Source organism: Mustela nivalis (assembly GCF_964662115.1).
Source record: "Mustela nivalis genome assembly, chromosome: 4".
NCBI classification, from domain to species: Eukaryota; Metazoa; Chordata; class Mammalia; order Carnivora; family Mustelidae; genus Mustela; species Mustela nivalis.
Genome location: NC_139023.1, coordinates 63,318,355 through 63,338,127, shown reverse-complemented (window position 1 = coordinate 63,338,127; position 19,773 = coordinate 63,318,355). Strand labels below are relative to the sequence as shown.

The following is a 19,773-nucleotide window of genomic DNA, read 5'->3' as shown; positions in this document are numbered from 1 at the left end:
GCCAGAAGCTGCCTGTAACGGGCACTGATTGGAAAAGCAAAAGGTGTTTATTGAATAGGAAAGTGAAAATCACTTGAGGGCTTGAGATAAGACATAGCAGGTACTTTTGAGAAGCAGCGAGGGGCCCCGTCTGAGTGGAAGAGCGAGGTGGGCAGGAGGGAAGATGAGGCTGGGCGGGGTGAGAGGGGTTATCTTCTACCAAGTGGAAAACACGAAACTCAGTGGCAATCAACCACAATTTCTTCTTGAGCACCTGATGATCCTGCCATCTGGGCTGGGTTGGGCTGGGCGAGCAGGTGGGCAGAGGCCCTGCTTGGGGCTGACTCTGCTGCATTCCTCTCCCCCTCCTGAGACCGCTGGGCTGGCATGGGCAGGTCCTTCTGGCAGGGACAGGATGGTGGCTTATCTGATGGTGTCCCGTAGGCCAGAGCAAATCACGTGGCCAAACCCAGAGCTGGGGAGTGGTGGCGGTGGGCGGGGGCTGGAGATTGCCCAGCCCAGGGTGGGAGGCAGGGCCATGTTCTGTGCAGGTGCAGGAGAAGGGCCAAGGTCTGGGCTTCTGCCTCTGGGGACTGCAGACTACTCAAGCTTTAGACCCCTCTGACACATCGCTTTACTCCAAGGTCAAATGGGGATTTGACTCAGAGGGTTTCGGGTAGGCTCCCTCGTGCTCTGCTGGGGTTAGCATAAGCAAAGAGATCCTTTAGGGGGCTGTTGGAATCTTCCAGGCGAGAGGCGGGGAGATGTGGGTGGGCCTGTCCAGGAGGGTGGGACACGGCCCATGGAAAGGGAGACTGAGAAAGGGGTCAGGGAGATTCCAAGGCTTGGGCCTGAGCCAGGGGAGGATGGAACTGCCACCACCTGGTCGGGGAGGCGGCCCAGGAGGGCTTTGGGAGGGCACAGCATCTGGTTTGGGGGACCAGTGCAGCATTTGGGGCCGAGACACGCCGTGATTCAGGTCGCTGTGGGAGATTGGAGTGGGGGCTATATTTAGAGCAGTGGTTTATTGGAGAGTAGGTCTCCGGTGCTGAAGCTGGACTTGGTGCCTACAGAGTCCAGGCCAGGAATGCGTGAAGGTTACGGGGGTCCCTCCAATGGGGAACTCATGGGGGGCAGGGATGACCATAGCTGGCCCCAGTGGACCCCAGAGTAGGGCTAGCGTCAGATTGTGGCCCATTCACCTGGTCAGCACACGAAACCCCCAAGCTGCTTCTGGAAGGAGGAGCAAGAAGGAAGGAAGCAGGAAGGAGAGAGAGGGAAGCAAGCCTGCGAACGAGTCTCCATCCCATAGCCAGCGGGGAGGGGACAGGGGGACCTTCGGCTTCTCGTTAGTACTCCTGACCCTCGGGCCCCTGCTTCTGGATGGTGGCCCAGCCCATGGATGCAGGCTCTGGTGAGGGGGGGGCTATTCTGTTGAGCTGCACAGTACTGGGGTCCTAATGAGCCACACCTTCCTGTCTCTCCTTACTCCCCACAGCCGATATCATCTCTACTGTTGAGTTCAACCATACCGGAGAGCTGCTGGCCACAGGCGACAAGGGTGGCCGGGTTGTCATCTTCCAGCGGGAACCGGAGGTGCGGCGGGACCTGGTGGTGGTGGGAGGGGGTGCCACACCCCACCCGGGCCTTTGCTGGCTCTGTCCTGGACTTGGACACATTCAGAACAGGCAGGGGCAGCTGTGGCCCTGGGTTAAGCCTCTGATTGCTGCCCTCTGCCTGGGTGTCCCGGCCAGCGGTGTGGGTGGGGGGTACAGGAAGACTGCATTTTCTGGAGCTGTGGGGCTGCCTTCAGGCTGGGGTTGGTGACTTGGCTGAGCCCCAGGCCTCGCCCTTACAAGGTTTGCTGTCCAGCAGAATTTCAGGTCAGACAGGGGTGGCCTGGAACAACCCACCTAGGGGCACTGTTTCTGAACCGCTATGAGAACATCATGATAAAAGACCCCCATTTGTTGAGTACCTACTATGTGCGGTTACCTTGCTATGTTCTCTACACACTTTTGTCATTGACTCTCCACTGCCCACCTCAGAGGGTGGGGGCCGACACCCATTTTACAGATGAGGACACTTGGAGAAGTTGCCCAGCTAGTGAGCAAAGACCAGGGGCCGAAACCAAGGCCGTGTGTTGTCACATACACCATGCCTCGGAGAGGGGTGACCCACACACTAAACACATGCAAGGGTTCGATGCTGAGGACGGGAGGGCGCGCACCAAGGAGGTGGAGGACAGGGAAGGGAGAGGGGAAGGGAAGTGGGATGAAGGGAGAGGAAAGGGGTGAGGAAGGGGGGGGGTTGAGAGGGAGAGTAGGGAGGAGAGGGATGAAGGGGCAGGAGAGATGTTGCAGATACATCCCTGCCCCGTTCCATTCCAGAGTGTTCCTCAAGGTCTGATTTCTCTGTGTTCCCTCCCTCCCGCCGTAACCCCTCTCACGACAACCCCAGTGGGGCCTTTAGGTGCTGTAAGAGCCCTCACGTCACAGACGGGCAGACCAAAGCTCGGAGGGTATGACCTAACTTAGCCAGGACACTTAGTGAAAAACAGACGGCGGAAAATTGGTTACCTGAGCACAGGCCTGTGGCCGGAGCATGCCGATTTCACGAGAAGGACCCGGGTCGCCCACTGGTGATTGCAAAGCCAAGCCTCCTTTTTGCGGAAAGAAAATTAAATGGGTAGATGCACGTTTCTCGACTTTGGAATTTTTCTCCCATAATTTTTTTCTGTATTCTGGTCCCTGTGACCTTAGTCATAGACAGCGCTCATGGCAGCTGAAGGGACTTAGAGGCAAAAACACAGTAGCTTGCCAGAAGCAGGACAGGTGTATAAATATAGCAATAGATGCTTTTAGAAAAAATCAGCAGGAACTTGAAATTCTGTCTGGTTGACTGTCTCTGTTTGCTCCCGGGCGGGTTACATGTCTGGCTGAAGCTTTGTATCACCATGTCCACTGAACATGTCTACAGAGAAGGCCAGTCCTGTGCCCACGACGCCTCCCCACCTCACTGTTTGGAGGGCCCTATCACGAGGGTCCTTGTTATTGGGAGCTCTGTTACCTCAGCCAGGATGGACCCATGGAGGAAAGCCGCGGGGATAATGGCCTGGCCCCAGTCTGACATTCCAGAATATTCTACCTCTGTGTGAAAATCTGCTCCAAGATGCATGCATCCCATGAGTCAGGACCAAGTTGGACACTTGGACTGGAAGAGCAGACCAGAGCCTTGGCCATGGTGTCAGACAGACCTCAGACGCACGAGGGATGCATGGCCTTTGAGGGGAGAAGTCAGTTCACCTCCGAATCTCCACTTTCTCATCTGTAAAATGGGGGAGAATGGCTGTGCCCACTCCAGAGGGGTCATGCAGATAGAACAAGACAGAGAGGGAGAAGGACTTAGCTCAGCACCCTGCACATAGTAGGTGCTTAGTAAATGTGAGCCACTCTGATTGCTGGACTGAGGAGGAGATGGGGCTTCGCCACAGCCACGCGCCAAGTCATTGGTCATTTAAAATGCAGAGTTCCCTTCGACCCTGACGTCAGATCGCCCAGCCCTGGTGGACACGGGCTCCTGGTGGTCAGCACGCCCCTCACCCCTGCCCCTGCGGGCCCGGAGCTCACGCCCCCTTGTCTGGCTTTTTTCGCAGAGTAAAAATGCGCCTCACAGCCAAGGCGAGTATGACGTCTACAGCACCTTCCAGAGCCATGAGCCTGAGTTCGATTATCTCAAGAGTCTGGAGATAGAGGAGAAAATCAACAAGATCAAGTGGCTTCCGCAGCACAATGCCGCCCACTCCCTGCTGTCCACCAACGGTGAGGGGCGTGCGTGGGGGTGGGGCGCCGGCTCTCTGGTGCTCTTTCCCAGTTCGCTTGGACTGAGTATCCTTCTAGGTCCCCAGAGCTCTGAAAGAGCATCTTGAGCGGTGGGAACATTCCGAGCCATGAGGTTCGTGGCTTCCTCTGCCCTGGCCCGTGGGGGGTGTGGGGCTTGTTTGCACTGCTTCAGCTGGCTGGGTCGGGGGCAACTCTGTCATTACTATTCCTGGGAGGTGGATGGAGCGTGGCATTCCCAACCGAGGAGGCAGACCTAACTTCTGGAATCCCAGAGCACCCCTGGGTGGGGTTGTCACTCAGAACATGAGGTGGGCAGCCGCAGGAGGACGGGTTCAGAAGCCTGGCTGGACACTTGACCATTCTGCCCCAGGGAGGATGCATGCACCACTCCCCCACCCCCGCCCAGGCTCCAGGGAGGCTCCTGGCCAGACTCCTGCTTCGATGTGTCCCACTCAGGGCCTGGATGCTGGGGCCCGAGGCTCGGTGTCCCCCTGCTCACCCTCCTGCATCTCTCGCCCCTGTCATCAGTGGTGTCTGAGTGGTGGGAGGACAAGTCTGGACTCTGTCCCAGCCCTGTGATCTTGGGGCAGTGGCTTTGCTTCCCTGGGCCTCGGTTCCCTCCCCTGTGCAGCGGGGTGGACACAGCTCCCCCGGATTGTGGTCTGGGTGACATGGAGGCCACACGGCCAGGACCCTGAGGCCAGCCAGCCCTGCTGCAGCATGCGTGAGCTTCACACGGTGATGCCACCTGTCCTCCCTGACAGAGCCCAGACTTAGTGCAGCGGCTCAGGCATCCTCGAGACTGCTTGGACTTGACCCCTCCAACCCTTGCGCCTGAAGGCCGCCCTGTCTGCCCCTCACCTGGCCAGCCCCTCCTCCTCCCTCAGACCTCCAGTGCATGTCACCTGCCACTGAGCCTTTGCGGACTTCTCCGCCGAGCCTGCTGGCCCTCCCGCAGTCAGTCCTGGCTGCCTCCCACCCCCGCCAGCCCCTCCTGACCCCGGGCCTGCCCTCTGGGGCTCCTGCTGCTCTCATCCTTCACTGCGCCCAGTGCAGGACCAAGCCCCCTAAGGGTGCCTGGCCCTGGGCCATGCTCAGGCAGGAGTCCATCGTGTGGTTCACATCCCGGCCCTGCCACTTCCTCATCTGCGTTGCCATGGTTATTCCTGCCTCGTGGGGGCGCTGACTGGACGAAATGATGAAAAGCCCCAGGGTGGCTTAGAACAGGGCTGGTGCCAGGGAGTTGCACATGCGTGCTCCTTTCCTTTAACGGTGGGAGTGGGATGTTTTATTCTCCTCCTGTCCCTCTGGAGGGAAGGTCAGCTTCAGGAGCTTCTTGACCCTGGGTTTAAATTCCACCTGCACCCTTTCAAAAGGCATGTCCTGGTACCTACAAGGGTTTGATGATGGCAGTTGTCTCCCTCTTCCTTCTCCCGCATAGAAGGCCGTTTGTTTTGGCTACAGTCCCGGAAGCAGAACCGATATGATAAGCATGTGTGTGCGTGTGTGTGCACGCGTGCGTGTGTGTAGGTGTGTAGCTGTGTAGGTAGGGATACACATGTACATACAGATAAGATATATGGAAAGAGATATTTTAAGTTGTCTCACATGATTGTGGGGGCTGGAAAACCCAAAATTTGCAGGGCTGCGTGGAAGGCTGGAGATCTAGGGAAGAGCTCATGTTGCAGCTTGAGTCCGAAGGCCACCTGCTGGCAGAATTCTCTCTTTCTTCGGGGGTGGGGAAGGGCGTGTCAGGCCTTTGAAGGCCTTCAACTGATTAGACAAGGCCCACCTGCAGCATGGCCAGCAGTCTGCTTCGCTCTATGTTTTTATTTATTTTTCTGTGTGTGTGTGTCTGTGTGGTTTAACAGAAGTTTGTTCTTCATTCCCATAAAGTCCATCGCAGAGCTGTGGGACTTTCCAGAACAGCTGTTCTCAATGTGGGGGGCTCAGCATTCCAAAGTACTTTAGTTTCTGGACCCTGTTTCTGTATGGGTTTCCACGACTGGAATTCCCAGCCACCCCATCTCCTGAACTGTGCTCCGTGCTGGTGTTAGTCATGCGTCTCATTGCATTTGCTCTGTTTTGAAAGATAAAACTATCAAACTATGGAAGATCACAGAACGAGATAAAAGGCCTGAGGGATATAACCTGAAAGATGAAGAAGGGAAGCTTAAGGACTTGTCCACGGTGACGTCACTGCAGGTAAGATGTGGAACGCGGGAGGTTCTGGCAAGCCAGAAGCAGTGTGGGTTTCATATGTGAAACAGTGAGATTTTAGGACTTGAGGGGCCTTTGAGATTTGAGCCAGCGTTGGGTTCGGGTCCTGGCTGGGCTGCTTCCCTGTGGGGAGGCTGAAGGCTTTTCTCTGGTTCTAGCCTTGGGCTCTTCATGAGCTAAGCAGAGGCCATTCATTCTCTTTCTCTCAGAAGTGATGTGGGGATGAGGTGGGGTGATGCGTGTCCTGGAGAACCCATGGGCTGAACTTCATGGATTCCAAGCCCTTTGCCGAAGGGCCGAGAGAGGCCTGGAATAGGTGATTCTTGCCGCCTGCTCAGAGGGAAAGAGGGCTGTTTGAAAAGAGGCTGGGAAGGTTCAGCTGCGGGACCATGCCAAAGCAAACACTCGTTCCCACGTGATTAAAAGGCAAAAGAACTCCTCTTTCTTCCAGAGGCTGTGAGACACAGTGGAGAGTGTTCTGGAGTCCCAGGATCTGGGTTCCAGTCCAGCCTGGGCCACTGGCTGCCGGTGTGGCCTTGGGAGGCACTCAGCCTCCGTGAGTCCGCTGACTCATGGTCTGGTACGAGCATAAGCACCGTGGCCAGCATGAATCTTCCAAGCACTCAACCCATGGTACCTCAGTCCTCCCCAAAGTCCTATAAACAGGACACATGATTATCAACACCGTCTGACAGACGAAACGAGAGCCAGGATCCAAACCCAGGAAAGTCTGGCTCCAGAATCAGCATCCCAGGCTCTTCCGTGATGTGGGAGCGAGGTCCCAGCCTTCCGGGAGAGCAGTGGGGATGGTCAGTGGTGTCCTGCGAGAAGATTCCGTAGAAGTCTGTCCCTGTCCATCTCCAGCAGGCAGGGAGCATAGCCAGGCCACCTGGTCTGCCCCTTGCTTCCGGAACGGAGCCTGGAACATGGCAGGGCTCTGCTCGTGTCTGCTGAAGGTGATGCTGACGCCTGGCTCGTTTGGACTTATTTACACATTGCACACCGACTAAGCACCAGTTTTGTGCCCAGCCCTGCTTGGGGCATGGGGAGCGCTCAGCGAAACAAAGAGCCTGGGGGCAGGATTGGGTCTCAGTGTCTCCTGTTCCTGGGACCAGCTTGGCTCTGAGGAGGCGGCCTGAGTCCCATGAGTGAGCCTCACAGGTACCTCTCTTCAGCTCCAATTTCCAAGTTTTGGCCGATCGGAAAAGCCTGGGTCACATCGCACAAGCTGCCTGTCCTCTTGGGAGAGGGGGACCAACTCATGACTCTGAGTGTGCACCACTCCCCCGGGGGACTGGGAATGGGAGGACAGTGGCGAGGCTTGGCGTGGGGCTGTTAGCGTTTCTCCCGGGCTCCCCAACGGCTCCCAGGTCCACTTGTGGTTGGTCAGGCGGCTGAAGGCAGGGCCCTGCCCCATGCTTCCGTTTCCTCACCAGCAAAATGGGGATGAGGACTCACTTTCCCTGAAGCAGCTCAGTGTATACGCTGACTACGTGTGCAGGGAATCGTCGTAAATATGAAAGAGTAATCAATGTTGGTCCCGAGATGAAGAAATAAATGTTTAAGCATATCAGCCTCTAAATGACTGGCAAATTGTGCAAATAAATTCTGAGAAAGCCAGGAGGCCAATTAGCTTCCACATTGAGTAATGGGAGTGACGTGCTCCCTCCCATGTCTCCCCCAGCCCCCAGGAAGTTTATGAGGCTTTCATCTGGGGGGAAGGATGCAATTATCACCACTTGATGGGCTTGGCGTTTGCGGCAGAGCCGGTGGCCCGCGGGAATCCATTTATTTCCCTCCCAGCATCTGAGACTTTGCTCTGTATCTCACTCACATCCCAAGATGACCCTTAACCACCCGCTGAGGCTGGAGGAGGGGAAAGGGAGAAAGAACAGGGGCATCTGGGTCTTTTCTCCTCTCACCTCTTCCTTGTCTCTTCTTGTGTTTCCCAAGCCACCCAGCCGTGTGCAGTTTTTTACTGAATCCAAGCTGTTCCTACTGGAGCCTGTCACTGTTGTTTACTGACCAGCTGCTATGCCCTGGGTCCCATGCTAGCTCCCTGGGTTTCAGAGGTGGTCTGGGTCAGACTGAGTGCCCAGCCCCACAGGGGGAAAGACACGGAGTCATTCTGCCTTGTTGATTTGGTGAACTCCTATTCATCCTTTAAAACCCTATTAGCTTTCTCCTCTGTGAAGCTGTTTCTACACAAGCCATGGAAAAACCCTCACCCTGTTTCTGTGCAGTCTGGCCTTGCGTATCCACGATGTTCTGTCCTTAGTGTTTAGATGTCTGCTGTCCTGCCTCTCACCTTGATTAGACTGTGGCTTCTAGAGGGTTTGGGGAGAGGAATCGTTTTAATCATGAGACACCCAAAACTTCAGGGCATTTTTATTTTCACTCTTCTCCTTTGTTCTTTTAATGACTCTGAAATATGGTTTGGGGATGGCAGTAAATGACAGAGCCCTGGGTGGAGGCCAAGGCTGCCAGGAGGGGAAGTGATGTTGCCAGAAGGAGGGGAGGCAGACTGAGATCTAAGACTTTTCTGGGCCAGTGATGCTCTGACCTTCTCCAGACAGGTGTGACATGAGAGAGTCCAGGGGACCTGCGGGTGGCTGTGACTTGAGGAAAAGGAAGGAAGATTAAGAGCTGGCCTAGAATATCCAACACGGGTGGGGGGGCGGGGGGACATGGGCAAAGCAGAGGCCCAGTCACACCACCCGCTCTCATCTCAAGTAGAGTTCCTAGACGCTCAGGCCCAGAGTCAGCGACACAAGTATGGCTCAGAGCCAGGCAAGCATGCACACCGATTTTGCACACATCCACACTCATGTTCACACATGTGCATACCCACACACCCACATTCACGCATCACACACCCACATCCATGTGCATGCCCGCACTTACACCTGCACAAATGCATACTTGCACACACCCATACTCATGCACACGCATGCAGACTCACATGTGCACAAGCAGGCACACATGCTGGCACAGGCTTGTGCTGGGTCCCCTGGTGCTGTGCCAGAGGAGGAACATTTAAGGCTCACGAACCCTGACTGAAGCACCAAGCTCCCTGGGGAGCCCAAGGGACTCACCCCATTCATTTATTCACTGACCTGCCCACTCATTCCCCCGGGACCTTTCTGTGCAGGATCCTGGGCTGAGCATCAGTCATACAGAGATGAACACGAGAAGACACGGTGCACCCCAGGAATACAATAGGCCACTGCAGGAATACGACAGCAGCCTCGTCGTGGGGCCAGGCCTATGATAGACTGTGGCCCCTCCAGGGAGCCCCTGGCCCAGCCTAAGAGTGACGGGCAATCAGGAGAGGTCCACTGGGAGGAGATTGTCAGGTCCATGTCAGCCCAAGTCTGAGCCCCACAGCCTTCGTCAGCCCTGCTCCTACGATCCCTCCTCATTTCCCTTCCTACCTGGCACCTTTCCAGCCACCCTGTCACCCGACCCTGCACCTGTTTTATTTTTCCACATAGCACCTGTGCTATGTGAACTCTTGCTCACATACACACACACGTGCTCCCTTCTGTATCGGTTTATTTTCTCTTTCCCACCCGAGGGCTGGCAGCCCGTCTGCCCTTGTGTGTCCTTGCCCAGTTCAGCTTGGCTTCCTGGGACTCTCCCTGGTAACTGCTGCCCCAGGCCCAGGAGCCTGGCAGGTAGCAGGACGAGTCAGCATAACCTGGTGTTCAAAGAGGGTGATCGTTTCAGGCAGAGGTCATGGAGGGAAGCCAAGACACAGGATGTGATGCTGTCCTGGGGACTCCTCACACCACCCTCTCTGGCGGGAGTTCGTGTGCATGAGGCTAACACCAGTGGCCCTAACAGATAATCCCAGCATCACAGGGAGCAGCACACAGAAATGTCTTGCTCATTTATGGGAAGGCCCAGGGTCGGTGTTCCTGGTGGACACAAGACCCTCCTGCAAGGACGCAGACTCCTTCCATCCCACGGCCTTCACTCCAAAATCTCAGGTCCTCACCTTCCAGCAGTGGAATGGGAAAGCCGGTAGAGAAGGCCCACGTGCCCAGTGTCACTGTGCTCACATCCTACTGGTCAGAACCAGTCACATGGCCACAGCCAACTGCAGGGGCAGCTGGGAAATGTAGTTCTTGCCTCCGCAGCCACTTCCTTGTGAAAAGGGAACAAAAATGGTGGATCGATGGAGGGGGCTGCCATGGTATCTTCTTAGTCCATTTCAGAGGCGAGGAATCTGGGGTACTGAGGGGTTTGGCCTCTTATTCAATGACTCAGAACCAATCCTGGGAGGCTAAGCTTTCCTGTAGGGCTAGCTGGTGAAGAATATTGGCCACATGGTGCTGCCTGTTCCCAGCCTGTGCAGGATGGACACCCACAAGCACACTCCTGGCCTCTGGTTGTCATCGTGTAGCCCCGGCATGCCGTCTCTGCCTTGGGCCCCCCTCCCCCTGCACCATCCCCCCGTCACCTCATCATCCTACAGCCCACCCCCTCCCCTGCAGGTGCCTGTGCTGAAGCCCATGGATCTGATGGTGGAGGTGAGCCCACGGAGGGTCTTCGCCAACGGCCACACCTACCACATCAACTCCATCTCCGTCAACAGCGACTGTGAGACGTACATGTCGGCGGACGACCTGCGCATCAACCTCTGGCACCTGGCTGTCACCGACAGGAGCTTCAGTATCCTTTCCCGCACCATCTCTCAGGGGGCTACCGGTAGGGGGGTGCTGGCTCAGTTCTGCTTTCATTCAGTTTCTTCAGCAAGTGAGGCCCCGATCTGGAATCCTGATGAACTGATTTATGAAAACTCTAAATCCATGGCTGCCGAGGGTTATATTTGACCCCTTGCCTTCTCTGGATGGCTGTGTTCCCTGTCGTTCTGGGACCGCCTCGGGGACCCCAGAGGAGAGAGAGTTCTGGGGTCTGTCCTCCCAGAGGAGGGATGGCAAACCCATTGGAGAGTCAGACGGAGGCTGCTCTGGACTCTCCTCCCTGCAGCCCAAGGCAGGGGCCTGAGTGTGTGATGAGCAGCCTTGGGGGTCCCAGCTTAGGGGGATAGTCGAGGTGTCAGGAGCCCAGCTGGAGGGGGTCAGAGGGGGGCCTGCCTGGAGGTGCCCTATATCTAGGCAAGCTAAGGGCAGTAGGATGGACTCTAGACCCTGCTGGCTGGTGAAGAAAGAACTTGGTACACAAGCACAAGCCTGGGAGGAGCCCCCATGGACAAAGCAGGCAGGTTGCTACCGTGTCACTGTTTGCAGGCCAGTAATAATAATCCTACACAGTGGGACTCTGCGCCTGACTTCAGCATGTGTTCATGTCAACTCATGTCACCCTCACAACAATCCGGAAGGTAGGTGCTCTCATGACTTCCTGTATCAATGAGGAAACTGAGACCCAGGGAGCCCAAGTTAACCCACTCAGAGCTCACACATAGCAAGTGTCCGACTCAGCACCTGGTACCCCAAACCCCTGACTCCCCATCTCCAACCTTTATGTCCAGCTGCCTTTTGTGAAGTCTGCCTCCCAGGTGTGCAATGGAACGGGGTAGGAGGCACCCCCCCCCACCCCAGAACTGTCATGCAAGCTGACAGTCTCCCAAGTGTCCCCTCTGTGCTGGGCACCGGGCTGCTTCTGCCACCAGGAACTCCCAGCATGGGGCGTCCTGCCTGCTACTGCTGCTGCCTTACCTAAGGTCACGAGTAGGTTGTGTCCATCAGAGCAGAAGCCAGGGCTGGCCGGGAGGGTGTGTGGGAGCAGGAAGGAGCTGTCTGGAGGACTTGAAGGTGAGACAGAGGGTAGCAAATGGCTTCTGAGGGTCAGAATGGCCCCTGAGAGTCAGGGGCTGGCTGGAGGCCACTGGGCAGAGAGACCTTGGGAACAGGGAGAAAGGGGGCTCACAGGAACAGAGAACAAGCACATGTTCTTCCCTGAGCCCCACGGGTGGGTATGGGGCTTTGCGGTCACTGTGAGCCTCTGCAAGAGTCTCGCTCTTCCCCCTAAGCTCGCTGATTTTGGGAAGTAACCAGCTTCCTGTGAGCCTCATGGACCCCTCCCCGCTAGGACTGCAGCGGGCGCGTTCAGTGAGCCCTTCCCAGCTGCGCCGAGCACAGAGCTGGTGCTTGGTGTCAGGAAACGAAAACATCTGTCTCCTTCCTGCCCCGAAAGGGTGGAGAGCTCTGAGCCAGGAGGGTGGAAGTGGATTGCAGTGGGCCCAGAGTTCAAGGAGAACCTGAGGCTGGAGCTGCTCAGAAGGAATGGAAGCTCAGATTTGGCTTGGTGGAGAGAGCTGGACTGGGCATCTGCCTGACGCTCCATTCAGGCTGAAAGCCCAGTGGGCCCTGCCCTTGTTCCCAGTGCTGAGAGCTTCAGTGGGTCAGGACTCCTTTGGCTGCAAGGCTTAGAACGCCTCATCCCTGCTGACTCAGTCAAATACAGGCATTTACTGACTTGTGGATCATGAGAAGGCTTCAGGCACAGCTGGAGCCAGGGGCTGAAACAATGCCATTAGATGGTTCTCTCTGCTTTTCTTGCATCTGCTCTCTGCTCTCTCTGCTTATCTCAGGTGCCCCATGGTGGCAAACTGGGGCCACCAGCACATGCCCTGCCCTCCCAGAATAAAGTCCAAGAGGACAGAGACCAGTTTCCTGTAACCTGTCCCACCAAGCCCCCAGATGGCACCCCATGGGCTCTGATGGGGGCCTCAAGGGCACCTCTGAACCTGTGACTATTGTGGGGGTGGGATACGGTGCTCTGACTGGTCAGGCCTGAATCAAGGGTGCTGGAGGAGGTCACTATAGGGGTCCCCTTGGGAAAAGCAGGCACTGTCCCAGCAGTTGGGGGTCCCTGTGGTGGGTCACATCGAGACGTCCCCTGCCAAGTTTGAGGTTTTGACCAGTTTCCTAGCAGAACAAAATAGGTCACATGGCAGCTTTAGGTCTGGGTGGGCACGGGACTTGAGGGACTGTTGCGGGCTGTCCTCAGCGCTTCCTCCTAGCACTCGACCATGTTCCCTTTGCTGTCTCCCTTGACCTTGGTGTTGATGTGAAAGCTGAATGCAGTGGCCCGTTATTACCCCATTGTGCAGTGCAGAAATAGAAGTTCAGGGAGACTGGGGGCTGGGCTGACGGGGGCAGAGCTGGGACTCACTCTCGGGCCTCCATGGCCTGGACCCAGGGTGTTTGCCCTGCCCTTGGGCCACCTGCTGTGGCCACTCTCCTGGAGTTCTGGCTCCCTTGTCATAGGACCAGGCTGGGGATATGCCCCAGGCCGGACTAACGCTGCTGGGCTGCTGTAAGAACTCGGTAACACTGTGAATGCCCTCACCCTTTACAAACTATAAAGCCCGCAGCTGTATAAGGGATAGTGTTCCCTTTAATTTAGCCGTTAATTCCTGGTGCCTCTTCTGACCCGGGCCCATGCTGAGCCCCAGGGACACAGGGACAATGAAAGAAAATCGGCCCTGCCCGTGGGGGCCTCTGGACTCTGTCGGGAACATCACCCTTGCTGTGAGCAGGGCAGCACCCACACAAGCTGTGGTGGGCAAGGGTGGGCGAGGCAGGGTGTGGCAGGTGAGGACGGTGGGAGAGCTGTGTGTGTGTGTCCTGGGTGGACTGGATTCCAGCAGGCAAGCCTGGAGCCCAGGAGCCCAGGAGCCCAGCGAGGAGATCTGGGGGGAAGCAGCAATGAGCAGGCAGGGGCTTGGCCGTGGGCAGGAGGCAGTGGAGTAGTGGGGCAGTGGGCCATATCATAACCATCTTTCAGACTGAGGTGGCCACAGGACATTGGAACAGGTTAGTTGTGACCAAGAAGAGAGGGTTGATCCACCTCAGGACGGCAGGCACGGTCCTCCTGAGTCCTTATGACCAGCGGTGCCTCCTTGCCCCGTTTAAACACATGGATTGTGCCCTGTCCACATGCTGGAGAGCATGCCATTCACCACTGTATTTATTGAGTGCCTACTGTATGTCAGGCTCTTTGACTTTGAATTAGATAGACAAAGAACTTTGCTTTCCTAGAGCCAACAGACAGTAAACCATTCATGTAATAAACAAGTACATTACCCAGCATGCAAGCAGCTGGCAGGTGCTGGGAGACCACCAAGCATAGTTTCTCCAGCCCCATTTATCTGCAGGGCTGCAGGTGTGGGCTAAGTGGAGGGGTAGTGGGGAGTCTCCTGGGCCGTGCGGTGGTTGTGGAAACCTCCCCTGCTGAGACCGGTTTGTCAGGGAGCCATGGTGCACTTGGCACTCCCTGGGGCCTGTTGCTGCTTGGCCACCAGTATGATGAGCCCCAGGGGCCCCACGCAGAGCCTGGTACCTGCACTGCGGAGGCCGGCGTCCTGGCAGAAAAGGTGTTGGGACCGTGGGCTGCCACCACGACATGGGTCTTGCACCATCAAATAACTAGAAAAGGTGTTTCATTTCCAACGTGGGAGGAATGGCTCCAAATTGGGAGACCCCATTTGGGCAAATCACATGGCCAGGTGTTCTGGGCCAGGGGCTTCACCGTCCTTTAACTCTTGCCCTCCCGTATCCTGACTTGCCCCAGTGGGCACTGTGGTTCAGGCTCAGATTCCCCCAAAAATCTCCTGCTGCAGAACTACCTTCTTAAAATACTTTCCACCCTAGCAGAGTTGATCTCTAGCAAAGGTTTTGAGAGATTCTTAATAAAGGAGAGAAGGTGGGTGTTGTTTGGACCAGTGCGAACAGATAGTGAAGAAGCGGACTCAGAAGACCTTTCTGTTGCTAATTTGAGATTTGGCTGCTGTGCATGGAGAGGCAGGGAGCCCAGTGCTCATGGAGCCTCCGTCTGTGTGCCAGGCACCTCCTTCCTCTCCCTCGCCCCCAAGATGGAAGGAGGTGCCAAGCCCTTTCCTTCCTCCCCTTGGATGGCTCTGGAATCAGGCTTTCCTTTCCATCCCTGCCAAGGCCCCACTGCAGCCACATGGTTCCTGCCTGGCCCGTTGCCTGGATCCTACACAGCCCAGCCCCCCTGGCCCTGCACAGAGCTGGGAGAGTGGCTCATCAGATCCTCTGCTCTGAGCATGTCAGGCCCTGGCTTAAAGGTCTCAGTGGCTCCCCATCAATTCCTAAAGAAAGTCCAAATCCCTCAGCAATGGCCCCTACCCGCCTCCCCAGGCTCCTGTGCATCAGGCCTGACCACACCTTCAGGCCGTTGGGGTTCCCTTCATGTTATTGGGGGGGATTAAGGGGAGAGGTGCTCTGACTTCTGCTATTCCTCTTCTGGATTGTTCTTTCTCCTTCTTGTAGCCTGGCTGGCTCCCCTTTGCCCTTAAGCGTGACTCACAGCCTCCTTCACCAGGTCACCTCTGCTCTGCCCATTCTGTGTGCCTCCTGGGCTGTCAGAGCCCCTCTGAGCCCACACTGCCTGGTCACACTGGGCTTTTCCTCCTCAACCCATTTTCTGGAGAAACGCTTGAGATGAGGCACACCCCCTCTGAGCCGTCTCTGTATCCCCATACATAAGGCAGGGTCTGGCACTTAGTAGGTGCTTAGGAATGGTTGTACACAACGACTTTGGATGGAGGAATTCCAGTGTCCATGTGGTGTTAGGATGTAGACACCTTCTTGTAAATCTGGGCTCGGGGGGGGGGGGCGCTCAGAGACCCCAGGCACAAATGAGCAGCGGTCTGGTCTCTGAGGTCTGGCAGACCTGTGCTCAGATTAATTGTGTAACCTCCTTGGCCACCGATTTCCACCAGTGTAAAATGAGCCAAACTCCTCGTCCAAAGGATGTTTGTAAGGAATAAAGAAGTCATGCTTGTGAAAGGCCTGGCAGTAATCAGGCCTACCAGGTGGCCAGTGTTTCCCCCCTAAACAGAAGCTCCTTAGGTCTTTGAGGCTGGCTCTCAGAATTGCCATGTCGTCTCTGATTGTTGAAGCCCCTTTCCTCCCCGGCGCTGTGTCCACATCTGTTGAAACAACTTCTCACATCCTGTAATACCAACATTGGAGACAGGCAGCACTGAGTGATTTTTCTGGAACTTGATGCCTTTTAAATAAAGGTAACAGATTGCACAGAGGGTCTCAGCTGATGGGCCACTGCTTTATTTTTAGCACTTGGAGAATTGTGAAGATGGTTCAATGGATTTTCCTACCCCCTGACCGATTTCTCATGGTGGAAGCTTGCATCGTGCCAAGCCTTGGTCGAGCAAATTTCTAATCGCCATTGATGGAGCAGGTCCTGAAATGAGGCGGGATGGTGTGGCGATGAGGGGCAGGCAGAGCCTCCAAACCTCGGTCCACACTCAGCCGCCTGTGGGCTGAGCGTGTTCCCCATGCAGGGAACAAAGGAGAGGACTATGGTGGGGGCTAGGAGGGTGGAAGGGTCAGGGAGCACAGAGCCTGGTGGACTTCAGACTCAACTCACACTGGCCCTGACCTGCTGTCAGGCACCCTAGAAGCTGCCTTGTTACATCCTCCCGTAGTTCCACTCTACGGAGAAGGAACAGGAATGTGTGCTCAGAAATGCCCTGGGTCTGAATCCCCAAAATTGTTTTCCACCCAGAAAGCTTGTGGGTGAACTCTTGCCAGCACACCCTTGCTTGGGGGCTCAGCAAGGCTGGACTTCCAGCGGGGCCTGCGGGGAGGGCTTGTCAGCTGTCCATGGTGCTGACTTCACGAGCAACCAACGCTGTGGGTGCTCTCCCCCTCCACCTCCCCCCACCACCTTGCACAGCACGATCACCCTCATCCCTTACTGAGACGTACTCTGTGCCCAACACAGCTCTGAGCACATCGCTTATGCCAAGTCTCTTTAAACCTCCCGACAACACTGTGGAGTAGGCCTCATTCACATCCCCGTTTTATAGACAAGGAAACAAAGCCACAGGAAGGGCAAGTAATTACCCAGAGTTACCCAGCAGGGAAGTGGCAGGGCCTTGGATTCAGACTCGGGACCTCTGGGTGCAGAATGCACACGCATCCCTGCACAACCTTGCAGTGAGGAGAGCCACAGCCTTTGCCACAGCTGCTGTCATTCCACCTCTAGCCCATAGTGGCTCGCCTCATGGGGCTGTCATTTTGTGGGTGGTGTGGGGATGAGCTCTGAGAAGCCCCATGAGTACAATGATGCTTCCTGGCTTTACTTTTAGATCCTAAGGGAAAACGTGTGCTCTCCCACAGCAGGACAGAGTGGGGATCATATGGTGACATAGGTGACAGTTGACCCAGGTGGCCAAGTGCATGGGCGGTGGCAGCTGTGTGTTCCTAACAGAGGCTCTAGTGATGAGAATGTGCGCCTTTTCTGTGCTTCTGATTCCTCCTGATGGGCCTTCATGGCATTTCTGAGACATGCTTCTGATTAAATTCCTCCACCCTTGACCCCAGCCCAGAGTCCTGTCTCCTATCCTGCCCCATTGGGGCTCCAGCGGGACAGCATTGTGAGGTCCTCTGCTTTCACTGCTGGGCTGGAAACCCTGGGAGGGGAGGTCAGGAGAGACTCTGGTTTGCCCTCTCTCGGTAACAACGAGAAGGCAGCCTCCTGGGTGTGCTTCCCAGCTCTGTCCTGTCTGGGGTTCCTCCCTCAGCTCTTAGGAGCCAAGGAAGGCGTGCCATTCAACACGGAGCCTTAAGTTCTTATTTTCTCGGGGAGGAGGGGCATATGTTGCACCTTTGGCAACCTGGTTAATTTCCTGTTTTCCCAGAGGGAGAGAAAGACTGATTCTGATTTAGAGAACTTTAATTATTGCTAAAAGTACTAACTGGGCTAGGGCCTTTTTAAAAAATCATATGTCTAAGTCATTTTATTTACTTTAATTGCTAGGGCCTTTGACTTAATGTCCTCTCATTAAATCCTTATCACAGCCTTGCTAAGCAGATGTTATCAATCCATTCTGCAGATGAGAAAAGCAGAGGCAGGGAGGTGAAGAAGTTGTCCAGAGGGTCACACAGCTGTGTACCGTGGGGCTGGACTATTAAACCCTGGTCTTTGTGACTCTGAACTGAGTGCTCTCTTCCCTGGCTCGGAACTTGGGAATCACATAGGCTGGCTGGTGGCTTGACACATGAAGACACATAAGGGCTTTAGCGGGCTTGTGCGTGAGCGGTTACATGGACTAGCCCCTCTCCATGGCCCCCTGTGGCCCCAGCAATCTGGCTCTTCTCTCCAAGCAGGACTGCACCCTCATAGTTAGTAAGTTTCTGAGCAGAGAAGGGAAGGAGCCTGTTATGGGCTGAATTGTGTCCCACTGAAATTCATATGTTGGGGTCCTATCCCCAGGACCTCAAATGTAACTGTATTTGGTCTTTCTTTAAAGAGGTGATTAAGCTAAAAGGAATCCATGGGGGGGGGGGTGTCCTAATCCCTTGTGACTGTTGTCCTTACCAGAAGAGGAGGTTAAGAGAGAGAACGGGAAAACTATGCGAGGAGATGGGCAAAAGAGGGCCATCTACACCCTACAGAGAGAAGCCTTAAAGAAGGCAACATTCTGATAACTTGATCTTGAACTTCCAGCCTCCAGGACTAGAAAGGAACAATTTATTGTTTAAGCCACCCACGCTGTGGCAGCCTGCAGCAAATTCATACAGAGGCCAAAGTTGCCAGGAACCTTTTCCAGGATCTGATGTGGTTTGGCCAGAGTGCTTCTAGCTCATGTCCATAGCCAGGTCATCTTTTGGAGAAAACTGCTGAAAAAAAAAAAAAGGGGAAGAAAAATAGCTTTGGTGGCTGTTCCCCAACAAGACTGCCTCCATGGGCAGGAGGCCTTCTCCATTGTCCCTGGAGAGCCCGTGGGGGAGGCTTCTCATGGCGTGGTTCTCGGCAGAACTGCCTCCGTCCTCGTGCGGTGGCTGCTCCGTCCCCATGGTAACTGTCTCCTCCATCTCGAGTGCATGTTCCTGCTGAGACATCTAGATCAACCACACTTTGTTTAGTTGAATCAGTGGAGCCCAAGGCTGCATCCTTCTCATTGAATGCTCCCACCCACACTGCTAGCACCCCCCTTGCAGGTCATGAGCCAGTCCAGTGTGCCCCAGCTGCCTTGCCCGTGGGGTTGCGTATCGTGTGGAGATGCCCTCCTGCCAGAAAAGGGTGGGCGCAGGGAGGATCACGAGCTGGGAGTCAGGAAGCCAGGACTTGTCCTTGCTCTGAGGTGGCCCACCCATGGCCCTGGGCACGTCACTTGCCGGCCCTGGGGTCTCTCTCCTCCTTCGTGGGCGTGGAGGATGGGTGGTCCTTCCCACAGGGATGCGAGGGACCTGACCGGCAGGTGCAGGGTTGGGGGCTGCACTCAGCAGCTCTCTGAGGGGTGGACTGGGTCTCCAGCCTCAGCGGCTGCATCTCTATAGAGTCCCTGGTCATGGCGCTGTCCCTAAAGCCTACCGTGATGTTAGTTCGTATCTGTGTGCTTCTTTGATGTTTACGGGATGGTTTCCATCCCTGTTCCTCACTTGAGCTCCTTCCCAAATAAACCAGTGATGTTTGTCGTTTTCATGGGCCTGACTGATCTCATGGCCGGGGGGAGATTTGGCCGTGGATGAGTGATGGCCCTTGGCACTTGTGCCCACCTCCCCCCCCCCACCCCCCAGTAGTATAGGGGGAACCAGGCTGAGAGGTGAACTCAGAGGAATGAGAGCCACTGAGCTGCAGTGACCTTCTCCTCGACACTTCAGAGACCCTCCAAGTGGGACATCGTGGTGATGCGGCCCAGGGACCAATGTGACCCTGGCTGGCTGCCAAAAAGCCATGGCCCTTTGGCAGCAGGCGATGAAGGAGG

The 19,773-nt window shown here is 55.7% G+C and overlaps 1 protein-coding gene across 3 annotated transcripts in view; it reads left to right on the top strand.

Annotated features, from left to right (window-relative positions):
* PPP2R2C (protein phosphatase 2 regulatory subunit Bgamma) overlaps positions 1-19,773 on the top strand; it is a 126,864-nt gene that overhangs the window by 76,543 nt on the left and 30,548 nt on the right. For all 3 annotated transcript variants that reach the window (XM_082727479.1, XM_082727481.1, XM_082727480.1), the window contains exons 2-5: positions 1,478-1,575; positions 3,635-3,800; positions 5,914-6,026; positions 10,541-10,718. In XM_082727479.1, coding sequence (XP_082583605.1) covers positions 1,478-1,575; positions 3,635-3,800; positions 5,914-6,026; positions 10,541-10,718 — 555 coding nt within the window. The remainder of the gene's footprint in view (positions 1-1,477; positions 1,576-3,634; positions 3,801-5,913; positions 6,027-10,540; positions 10,719-19,773) is intronic.